This window comes from Colius striatus, chromosome 11 (assembly GCF_028858725.1).
Source record: "Colius striatus isolate bColStr4 chromosome 11, bColStr4.1.hap1, whole genome shotgun sequence".
Taxonomy (NCBI): Eukaryota; Metazoa; Chordata; class Aves; order Coliiformes; family Coliidae; genus Colius; species Colius striatus.
The window spans coordinates 21,136,178-21,148,538 of NC_084769.1; the positions used below are offsets into that span (position 1 = coordinate 21,136,178).

Here is a 12,361-nt window from a genome sequence, read left to right on the forward strand (position 1 = left end):
ACAAAAGAGAAAAATCAAGACTTCTGTATATTCTAACAATCCATGTAGATCATGCATTACATTAAAAGACATCAGTACTGACAGTCTGCCAACTAAACCATTGACAATACCTGGTGGGGTGATGTGAAGGGCTTCCCATAAGCAAGTCTGTTCCCATCGAAAGAAAAACGGAAACCTTTCCGTCTAATACTGTCATCTGATTCAGATTTTGGAAGCTTTTCATCCTTCATATCATCCTCTTCTCCAGAGAGTGCCCTCTGCCTTCTTTTCTTCCTTCTATTTCTCCTTTCTTTGGCACTTTTTGAGCTAAGTTTGGATGCCTCTGAAGAACTATCTGAGGGTCCACCAATTCCACTTTCACCGCTGTACTCGGTCATCTCTGCTGCCGCTGCTGCTATTGCCTGCCACAGCAATTATGTAATGTGACGCTTTACAAATCACATCATATTTCAAAGAAAGATATAGTTCCTAAGATTTATTTAGTTCCTAAGATTTATATCACATTACTTGTAGATATTAGTGTGACAAAAGCCTTGATGGGCAAAACTTCAGATGGAATTTTGTAATACAAGTTAAAAGAAAATGGTAGTTAGGAAAGCTCCAGTTCAGAGTTCTATTTTGTACCCGTATCATGGAGTCAATCCATATTGTGTATATCATTCTGACAAAAAGTTCATTAGAAAATACTATTATATTAAGTAGAGTGAATTCCATTGAAAAAGTTCATTAGAAAATACTAATATATTAAGTAGAGTGAATTCTACTGAAAAACAGAAGACCTTATCTAGAACCATACTTCAATCTGTAATTTTGTAACCTAATTTTAACTGTTATTGTATATAATAGCTTCCTTAAACTGCTCTTAGAAAGCAACTTTGAGGTACTAATCCCAGTCTTTGATTCACTGGTAGTAATACAAGCAGAAAAAAATTGTCAGAAAATTATGGATGAAACCATTTTAAGCTCTAATCAAGGCTTGAGAAGTATTTCACAAGTATTGCTATTACTTCTTAGCTGAGAATTTGGAAAATCTTAATGATAGGTTACTAGATACTACTCATATGTAAGAGTATTTATTAAAAATCTTTTTTTTTTTTTTACTTTGGGGAGTACTTTTTGTTCTTGGTTCAGAAGTTCACGAACACTTTAGACATTATACATTTAAAATGTAATAAAAAACCATAGAGAAAGCAGTCCAAAATGCTTGTGAGGTACGTAAATGAATGTTGCTGGTTTTTAATATGTTAATTATTGATTTTGTTTTGAATGAATAGTATGCAAAACAATACATAAAGCTCAAACCCTTATAAAAAAATACCTGAGCTGCTTCTTGCTCCTTCCTCAGCTGTTCAAGCATCAATTGCAAGTCTGCCTCCCTCTGTTCTGCTTCAACCATAGTTGCTTGATTTTGTTCTTCATAGGCCATGGCTACCACAGCCAAAATCAAGTTAATCAAATAAAAGGAACCAATAAAAATGACCAAAACAAAATATATCATGTATGTTTTGCCAACTGCTCGTAGCGTCTATAGGAGAAAAAGAGAAATGATCCATTTGGTGAAGATGTGCATCAGTTCTGCAGTTCCTGGGGTATTACTGAATTTGAAAGGTGAAAAACTATTACAGAGTTATTACTCCATTTATAATAAGATCACACAAGCTTTCTGAATTACAAAGTAATCAAAATCAAGAAGCAAGTATTTGTGCATGTGTAACACATGTTTAAGGATCATGCTGCTTTGAGTCAAAACTCTTTTAATGCCTAATAATCTTGAAATTAATATGAGATCAGAGAACATTAAAGCTTGGATGCATAGTATGTTCTCTGATCTCATATTAGCATGCTTTTCCCTTGAAATAACCAAAAGAATTAAAGATGGCACAACTTAACAATGGTTAAATAATGAAAAGATAGTACTGTTATAATCAACAGATTTTCATACATCTTATAATGAACAGCTATGGTAAGAAAAAGTAATTTATATCAAGGCATGCATTCTTAATTATCAAAAATAGGATTCCAAGTACAGAAATTAAGATCCATAACTTGCTGTCATAAAGTATCTTTTGCAATTTTAAATCCATATTAAAAGTTTTCAAAAGTAGGATCTCATGAGGCACAAAATGAAAAATACACTGTAAAAAATAAAGGATCAAACAAACCTCATGCGCCTCTTCAGAAATCATGTCAGATTATGTTGTAAGTGTCCACGTCTGCTTAATTCTGCAACTGAATTTGCTTCCTTTCATAAATACTGTTCTTTTTTATTGCTAACAATAGCAGTGGTATGCAATGCAAATATGAATGGTCTTTCCAAGTTTGTTTTGGGTCCAGTAATACACTAACCATAATTTTTACTATCCACTCACCAGCTGATAAAGATTTTCCCAGTAGTCCTGTGTCATCAGTCGAAACAATGACAAGAAAGCCCAACTGAATGTGTCAAAGCTCGTATATCCATAGTTGGGGTTTCTACCAGCTTTCACACAGATAAACTCTTCTGGACATTTACTAGGAAGCAAAAAAAAAAAAAAGAGGAAAAAAATTGAAGTAACCTATATAAAAAAATCACATAACAGTAAAATTGGTTTTAAATTACTGTACCTTAAGTTTCTACTGAATATTCATTAGATCTAATCTGTAAAGGGAGCTGCTATTTGGGGGTAACAACATTCAAAATACTTGAGGAAATTAAAAGAGTGTTCTTTAAAAAGATTCCAGAAAAGAGCAAACTAGTAAATAAAAGTCTTCCTTCCTACCTTCTTTCACAATTTTACACAAAACAAAACTTATTCCCAACAATTTGGTACTACCTCTGCAGATATCTCTGCAATGAAAAAAAAAAAAAAGGATGTTTACTTAATGCAGAGATTCCATAAGGTGAATAATTTCCATTAAAAAAAAATAAAGTCAGTATATACATTTGATGCTGAATTTTGTCTGTCAGTAAGGTTCACATACCAGATTTCTTTCTTTGTGAATGAATCAAGTCAAATTAACAAATTCTACCAATTTCTCAACAGCAAATAACCATCATAACGAAAGTTTTATCTCCTGAAACTATACATATCAGTTTTGATAGCAGGTAATCCAATCTTGATATCAACTTTAGGCACTCTGCTTCAGTTATGATTCCAAAAACTCTATAGGAAAACACTATAAAGACTTCTTTTCATACATACGCTTTTATTTGCAGACACACAAACAAAATTATCTAATAGCTGCTTACACATGTACATACAAAACATTTACCAGAGAAGAATAAGTATACCTGTTTTATTATAGAATCATAGAATGGTAGGGGTTGGAAGGGACCTTTAGAGATCATCTAGTCCAACCTCCCTGCAGAAGCAGGGTCACCTAGCTCAGGTCGCATAGGAACATGTCCAGGTGGGTCTTGAAGAGCTCCAAAGAAGGAGACTCCACACCCTCCCTGGGCAGCCTGTGCCAGGGCTTCGTCACCCTCACAGTGAATGGATGGACTGACATATCACAAAAATATAGGATTATGTGACTTTGTTACAAAGAATTGTCACAAAGAAAGAACAAGACAGTGCCATGTATGCAGTCTGTAGACAGAAGAATCCTGAAGATGTCTTCCCAAAAGCTGGTCATAAGTTCTAGTGCCCCATGCCTATTTTAGACATGAGAAATGGCATGAAACCACTGTTAAAGAAGTATGCTTGTAAATTATTACTAATGCAGTATCTGCCTGCTGAAATTGAGTTTTTTAGTTATATAGAGTTTTTAAAAGAAATTTACAGTGTTTTCTCATTCTAACGTTTTCAGTCTTTCAAGTGTTTACTATGAATCATGACCAAATATTACTAATTGCAAAGTTAAGTAGCTAAATTAGTTTTTTTAGTTTGGAGTGGTAGTTTTACATTTTGTTTAGACAGCATGTAATTTTCAGTGTACCTTACCCTGCATCTGAGCTATTTCCACAAAGCAGATAATCCTTTTGTCCTTCTAAGCGATAGAAATGACCTAAAGAAAAAATAGGAAGTGATATGATTATAAAGAGGAGAGTTTGCTTTGCTTTGTTATTTTTTTGTTGTTGTTGTGAGGATGAACCCACATTCAAGTTGTCACGGTTTAAATGTTCATAATATCCCTCTCATGCTTTCCTAATAATGGGTTCAAATACCGGCATATGCATACTGGTAAGTAAAGTTGCAAAATGAAAGAATAAAATAAAAACACAATATAAAAATCCTATAACAATTATTAGAATAATATAAATTGCACATTCTCTTCTTGAGTCATAGCAAGCACTGAATAGCCTTGCAAAATTTGACTTTCAATGAATGAGAGAAAGAAAACACAAAGCTTAAAACTCCTTATGTTATTCCATAGGTAGATTGTAATCAGGTAATTAAAGTCTATCATATTTAAATGGAACTATTTACAATGGCTGGCTTACAGTTCTGAATTCAGAGCAACATCAACTAGCACATCCTGTAACTGAAAACATGAAGGTAACATTAAAAGGAAGACAGGTGTTCCAATGACAATGTTGCAACAGGTATTGTGCTACAAACAACTTTACAGAGCTTTCATTTAATTACAGGTTGGTAACCTTCAGAAATACAGGAATGTTTTTTGTTACTGATGATTAACAACTGTGCTGCTCTTATTAAAAAAAAAAAAAAAAAGACAGTAACAAAAATGGGGAAGAAGTTGGTATGAGTGAGGGCAGACCCTGCTCTCTAGGTAGGCTGCAAGAATGGGCTGATAGGGGATACTGGTGCATTTGCCCTGTGTGCCAAGAGAATTATAGACATAGGTGTAACTTGAAAAAGTTCTAACTTGAAAAGAGAGATTCTGACTGGATTTAATGAGAACCTTCTCATTGTTAATACAGCCAGGCACTGAGATCTGGAAAAAGAGACAGCGATCTTGAAAAAAACTCTTATCCTAACTAAACTAAACTTCTGTCATTCTCAATTAATATCCTCAAGGTACCTTTCAAGCTTATCTAGCACTTCTCTTATTTATAACCTAAATATACAAGGAGAGACTAGGAGAATAGTTTTCTTCAGCCTTGAGAAGGCTAAGGAGGCTAGGGTGAGGAGGGATCTTCACACTACCTACACTTATAACATGAAAGACTGTAATGAAGATGGAGTCTGATTCTTCTCAGAGGTGCACACTGGAGGGATAAGAGGTGACTAATAAAATTTGAGCATGGAAAATTCTGAATTGTTATTGAACAAAGCTACTGTAAGACTAGTAAAACATTGGTCCAGGCTGCCCAAAGAGCCTGTGGTACCTCCATCCTTAGAGATATTAAAAACTTGACTGGACATAGTATTCAGCAGTCTGCTCTAATTGGACCTGCAGTTAGGCAGCAGTTGGTCTGGACAAGTGTGAAGGTCAAGTTCAACCTGCCTGATCCTGTGCTTTAAACACAACCTAACTATAAATACATTTCTAAGTACAGTTAATGTAAAGAATAATAATGTCAGTGTGAGTTTGGGATGCAACATATTAAAATCTCCTTTCACTGTCATCCTATTTAATTGATTTTTATCTTTAACCTGCTGTATGAAACACTAATCTTGTGCTTGTGTGTGTTTACAGACAAAAAAATTTATCACATTATAACAGTATTTCTTACTTTCATTCTCAATGTATCCTGTCCAGTCAAACACTGTACCATTATAGTATGGAGCTACATATTTTTCAAAAGCTGTTGAATTTTTTGATGGCCATAACAAGCATTTATTCTTCAAATTGCCCATGAATAGCTGCAGTCCTATTAGTGCAAATACACTCAGGCAAAACACAGTCAAAATCATAACATCTGAGAGCTTCTTCACCGACTGAATTAGGGCTCCAACAATAGTCTTCAGGCCTGCAAACAGAGGCAGATTCTTATTATAATATTAAACAATTATCCAAGCTAAAACACAATGTGAACTACTCCAACACACTATTAGATATCATGCATAGCTTCACAAAAATAGTCTTAAAAAATTTTACAAATTAATTTGAAAATATGAATGGGAATGCATGTTACACATTCCGAAGCATCTGCTCTTCAAAGAAGCAGCTTTTTATTCATGCTCTCTATATATGTAAACTCCATGTAGAGAAAATTGTCCATTTTTTTTCTTCTCAATGCCTCTTGCTCCAACCCTTTGCCAGTGTTCTATTCCAATACACAATACATTGGTTCTATAACAGCAAACAAAACCAGAACACAATTGCATTGCGGTGGAAATCAATGATTGCATTCTACTGCATCTTAGTCAACTGGAAGTGGGGTTTGGTGAAGATAGGCATCTTAAGGTAATAAATACATCATGCAATTCCCATGCTACCCTTTATTATTCCTTTAGTGTTGTTAGGCATATAGCTTTCACAACAGACTAAAATTTTCAATCCCAAATGTCTTTGATAAACAGTAACATTCACATTGGTTAAGAGAAAAAGAACTAATTTTGACCCTTAATGTGGGAGAGAAAATTTGAAATGGAAATATATACAGCCTATGTAACTCAATTTTTCATGCAAGAATGCATTAAACTCTGAGGCTGAACATTTTGGGGAATTCTAAAGGGAATCAAATTGAAGTTAACACTAAAACCTGGATGCTTCTGTTAAAAATGTGAGTTCAGCTTCTGTGGCATTTCAGTCAGCCTCAGTGTTTAACCTCTCTCTCACCTGGAATGACTGATATTGTTTTCAAAGCTCGGAGAACTCTGAATGTTCTCAACGCTGAGACATTGCCCAGGTCCACAAATTCTGTCACATATCTGTAGTGAGGGATTCCACACACAAACACAATGACAGCACACACAAAATTAAACAGAGGTGATGTAGAGCTCCTACCATTTTACACGGTTACTTCTTACCTGGGATTACAGAAATAGTTTTCAAAGCTCTCAATACTCTGAAAGTTCGAAGAGCTGAAACATTGCCTAGGTTTACAAATTCTGTTATATACCTGTAGGATTAAATCACAGTTATTCAGAATTTAGGCAAAGTTTATGCTACTTACCTGGCCTTGTAATCAAGACTATTTCTTTTTCAATGGAGCAATTTGAAATTAAAGACTTGTTTTCATATTAGCCTGTTTGAAATAAGTTTTCCCTAAGAAACACATCCTTAAGTATTTCCACTGAGTGCAAATTAAAAAATGGATTTCCCTGATTTTATTGTTTAATTACCATTTAAATGTTATTGTTCAGTGGTAGCTTCTCTTTAATACTGTGGGACACTCCACAAATTCCGCTGTGTGCTACATTAATGTAAAGTATTGAAACGGAAAAAACTGAAACACAATTCAACTGCAATTCATTTTAAATGAGCTAAGATAACTCAAAAGGTTCAAAAAACAAGTGTTCTAACTGATATCTTACTTTAAGAGAAAATGATAAACTTACGCAAAGGAAATGACAACAAAATCAAGCCAGTTCCAGGGGTCACGAAGACAAGTAAAATCATTTATACAGAAGCCTCTTGCAAGGATTTTTACTACAAATTCAAAAGTATAAATTCCAGTGAAAGTGTACCTGTTAGAAGCAAAAGTTGAAGATTATTATTCCGTGATAAAACATCAAAAGTATAAAGGAAAGTCACTCAAAACCTGATAACATGCACTGTAATAGCTGTTACAAACTCAAATAAACTATGATCGTTTCTGTACCATTCTTCTGCATGATGATTGGATTTATATCTTTATCTGAAACATATTTTCGCAGCTTCTAGTACATAAGACTTTGAAATTTCAGCAGAAATGTGACTAACATGAAAACCTATTTTTTTCAAATAAAAATTTCAGCATGTTTGCCATGACAGAAGTAAAATCCACAGCTAAGTTAAACCTTGTGTTTAATAAAGTTACTTGATGGTTGACCAGGTAGTCTTGAGAAAGTCAAACAATAACGCTCAGTAGACATTTTTTCTTTCAATAAGGTGTGTGTCTCATTTTCAGATTTTGTTACAAAAAATAAGGGGCATAAAAAGCACCTACCACACTGAAAAGTAGTGGTTTCATTTTGAAAGATAACTCTTTGTTTTTGTTTTCTTTTTTTTTTTTAATAAATAATTTTAAAACAAAAATGGTAAAGGAATTCCAATCTCTAAAGGACAATACTAGTGTTACGTACAAGTGTAAATACAACTACATGGTTTATGTAGCTCTTAATTTAGCTTTTTGTTTTTAAACCACTTAAAAAATTGTTAATTTAAGTATACTTACTCTACATTCTTTGTCCAGTCTGGAAGGTTACTCCATGTCATAAATACACAGTTTGTCAAAATAGTGAGCATAATGAGCATGCTGAACAATGTTGACTGTAGTTAAGGAATATAGTCTTTTTTAAAGTTGAATATGTGTCACACACAACATGAGAAATTGACCAGGCTATTGAATACTGACAATATATATGATAGAAACAAGTTTACTATTACTACCAATGTAATAGTTAATTAATGCAATAATGCATTAGATGTTTTGCAATAATGATGGCTATACCACTAACTGTAATCTAGGTATACATGCTATGCATCTCTTCCTCTCAATTTAATCACAGGGTTATAGTGACTAATCTTAGATCTGATTTATTTTGAGAGAAAGAATGAAGGGCAGGAACACATTTAAACACTAAACCAAAAAACCCAGTGCTATGAAATATTAAAAAAGACCAGTAATAACTCTTAACAAACCACTTGCAAAGGATATGAATGAACCAAAATCTTAATAGCTATTCTTCTAACAATATTGAAAGGAGATAAAAGGTACAAGGCAGGTGTGGCACTGAACCTGAAGATTGTCTTCCCTTTATTCAATACTATAAATGTCTTTGGGAAATAAAACACAAGGAGGGGAAAAGCGGGGAAGGGGAATGGGAATTAGTAAATTAAGGATACGTTAGCAACCTTGCCATAAATAGAGGCTGCACTTACACAGACGTAAGTAGTCAAATTTATTTTCAGTGGAATCATATAAACAAATTTCAGATTTTAAATTTTCACATGAGCAATGAACACTGAACACTGTACATTCTTTTGTTCTCTGTGTTCTTAACCAAAACCTGCATTTCAACATTTTCCAGAATTATGTAATTACATTAAAAATACAATTCAAAAGTTTTCATTTTTAGCATTTTAAATTAGTCCTGCTACATTACTCGCACCTCAGATGTGTAGATGTGAAGTCACTAAGAGGAAAGATGCAGAGACTTTCAAGAGTATCCTTGCTCTGGAACACACTACTGTTGAGAGCACATGACCTCAAACTGTCTTACCATTCTACTGCCTTCACATTCATGATGGGGCACTGTGGGGAACAATTACTTGCTGGAGAACTGGTATTTAAAAATCATTCTGTTGATTAAAATAATCAGGAAAAACATAAGTGGCCTGAAAAATCAAATCCTTCCCATGAGACTCAGGACAGTTGCCATGCTCCTGAAGCAAACTCTAACATAACACACATACATCTGTAAGTAACACGAACTGCTATCAATCCACTGAAATAACATCAAATGAAGCTGTCAAAGTGTGGGGTTTTTTTAAACTTATGTCCTTCCCTCACCAAAATGAGTTAGCATTTAACTTTTTGTAAAACAAATATTTCTATGACACTTTAATGAATGTGATCACTCTGGCAGATGACTGAATGAGCACTTTGTCCAAAGACTACCCTACAGAACTAGATCTCAGGTACTGTCTCTTGTTTCCCAGAAACCCTAGCCAGACAAATAGGAAGTTTTCAAATGTTTCAGCATTCAATCAAATTTGAGGGGATTAAGAGACACCTAATGCAAAATCCACCAACTCAAAAAATCATCAGGAGACCTTAGATTTTAAAAGGAAAGCTCTTTTTCTTAAAAACAGCAACTTGAGAAGAAGAGTTATATTCATAGTGTATTCAAAATAATTAACATATCGCATACTGCACAATGCTTCAGCCAAGGCTTCTCTCTGATATACTCTTCATATAAAATACTTACTTTTTTATTGATATAATATGGATCCAGGTCCTCCAGGGGCTCGGACACCATTCCTGGAGGAATATCACCATAAATAAATGGCAGTGTCTTCCCCGCCTCCAAGTCATTACTTGGCTTTAGACTTCCCTCATGACCACCATCATCTTTATGCTCATCTTTGTCACCACAAGATGTTTCATCAGCAATACGTTTTTCAATCGCTGCAAGAGATTCTTTGGTGAAATAGCGGAAGCTTTCAGATTCTGGTGGTATCTGCATTTCATGTGCCATGTTTTCATTCTGCAAACTTTAAATGCTTTTAGGCTTTTATGCAAGAAGATCCTAGAACATAAGAAAAGAAGAAACAAAAAAATAGAGAGCAACAGCAACAAAAATCCCTAAATAAGAGCTTTTGGCATAGTCATCATCTGCTTATTTTCTAATTCTAAAGCACTGTAGCAACAAGTATTTTAATTACTTGTCAGATATTTAATAGAAAATCAGTTACCGGTAATGACACAGCACACAGAAACAACTTACAAGGTAAAGAGAAAAATGAAAAGAAGAAAATCCACTGTGCTTAAAGTTTGTCAACTCAAGTTAATACAAAAACATTCTCACTTGCCCTAGCCTAAATATTAAGTTAAAACACACCTTACTGTGAAAAAGTAAGAAATGTGTTAATACAGTTAAGTACTACAGCCAACAGTTAGAACTTCTAACACTGGGATTTATGCATCAAGTTGACACAGAACCTTAACAAACCCTTGCAACTTATATTTCAAAAGCAGAAAGAAAAACCATGCCTTTTCTGTTACTGTCCTCATTTCTGATGGCCACACTGCTCCATCTGGTGGCTTATACTATGCTTGCTAACCGAATGTTTGCGTTACACTATTAAGACAGATACTACATGAATGCATTCTGTATTTAAAGCCATAGGCACAAGGCAACTGTACCAAAGCTTAGTCTTTTCCTTTTTTGGTTTCCTAACTTGTATCTTCCTGAGTTTTGTTTGTAACTTGGATGGTATTAAGGCCCATAATCAACTTATGATAGACAACAGGATTTTGGATTTATACAAAATCCACAGCATATCTTCTTCACAGTTACAGTACTCTGAAGCCAGACATATTTTCATAAGACCTAAAAATAATAAATGTAATAATTACAATAAACAATAAGAGATCACTTCTTTCTAGGTTTCTATTTTCTGCAGTAAGAGCACGTTTAATACCCCTGGGCAAAATATCTTCAGAATAAATCAATTTTATGAACATGGACAAAATGGAATCCAGTCTTGCTTGCTGTCATTGTTAAGCATTGTAAACTTTGTCACCACAACACTGTGGTGGGGTGACCTTCGGCAGCTGCCGGACTCCCAGGCAGCTGCTCTCTCACTCGTGCACACAGAATCACAGAATAGTAGGGGTTGGAATATGATACAAAGATCATTTAGTCCAACCCCCTGCTCAAGCAGGTCCACCTAGATCAGGTCACACCAGCACACGTTTTAAAAACCTCAGGAGAAGGAGAGTCCTTGGGCAGTCTGTGCCAGAGCTCCCTCACTCTCACAGTAAAGAAGTTTTTCCTGGAGTGGAACTTTTTGTGTTACAACTTCTGTCCATTACCTCTAGTCTATCATTGGACACTACAGAAAAAAGCGTTGCCCCATCCTTTTGACATACACCTTTTAAATATTTCTAAGTATTAATGAGGTCCCTCGTGAGTCTCCTCCAGGCTGAAAAGTCCCACATCCCACAGACTTTCCCTTTAGGAAAGATGCTCCAGTCCCCTTGGTGGCCCTGTGCTGGACTCTCTCCAGAAGTTCCCTGTCCCTCTGGAGCTGGGGAGCCCAGAACTGGACACAAGACTCCAGATAAGGACTCACCAGGGCAGAGTAGATGGGGAGCAGAACCTCCCTCAACCTGCTGGCCATTCTTCTTGATGCATCCCAGGATGCCATTGGCCTTCTTGGCCACGAGGGCACATTGCTGGTTCATGGTTAGTTTTCTATCAACCAGGACTTCCAGGTCTCTCTCTGCAGAGCTGCTCTCCAGCAGGCCAACCCCCAGCCTGTACTGGTGCATGAGGTTGCTCCTCCTGAGATGCAGGACTCTGCCCTTGTCCTTGTTGAACCTCATGAGGTTCCTCTCTGCCCAACTCTCAAGCAGGTCGAGATCCCGCTGAATGGCAGCACAGCCTTCTGGGGAATCAGCCAGTCCTCCCAGTTTGGTGTCATCAGGGAACTTGCTGAGGGTACGCTCTGTCCACTCATCCAGGTTGTTGATGAAGATGTTGAACAAGACTGGCCCCAGAACCAATCCCTGTGGAACTCCACTGGCCACAGGCCTCCAAATTGATTCTGCACCACTGATCACCACCCGCTGGGGTCTGTCATTCAGCAGTGGGGTGGG

General features: G+C 35.7%; 1 protein-coding gene across 12 annotated transcripts in view; it reads right to left on the bottom strand.

Moving 5' to 3' along the window:
- The window catches only part of LOC104555016 (sodium channel protein type 2 subunit alpha-like), a 43,894-nt gene extending 33,659 nt beyond the window's left edge, over positions 1-10,235 (bottom strand). For 7 of the 12 annotated variants that reach the window (XM_062005221.1, XM_062005217.1, XM_062005222.1 and 4 more), the window contains exons 1-10: positions 9,966-10,235; positions 8,693-8,811; positions 8,210-8,299; positions 7,392-7,520; positions 6,670-6,761; positions 5,621-5,857; positions 3,924-3,987; positions 2,370-2,511; positions 1,319-1,525; positions 111-401 (exon numbers count right to left, since the gene is read on the bottom strand). In XM_062005221.1, coding sequence (XP_061861205.1) covers positions 111-401; positions 1,319-1,525; positions 2,370-2,511; positions 3,924-3,987; positions 5,621-5,857; positions 6,670-6,761; positions 7,392-7,520; positions 8,210-8,299; positions 8,693-8,811; positions 9,966-10,235 — 1,641 coding nt within the window. Of the gene's footprint in view, positions 1-110; positions 402-1,318; positions 1,526-2,369; positions 2,512-3,923; positions 3,988-5,620; positions 5,858-6,669; positions 6,762-6,860; positions 6,953-7,391; positions 7,521-8,209; positions 8,300-8,692; positions 8,812-9,965 lie in introns of all 12 variants that reach the window. The other 5 variants (XM_062005219.1, XM_062005220.1, XM_062005216.1 and 2 more) reach the window with 1 other exon arrangement.
- Between the last annotated feature and the right edge of the window lie 2,126 nt (positions 10,236-12,361).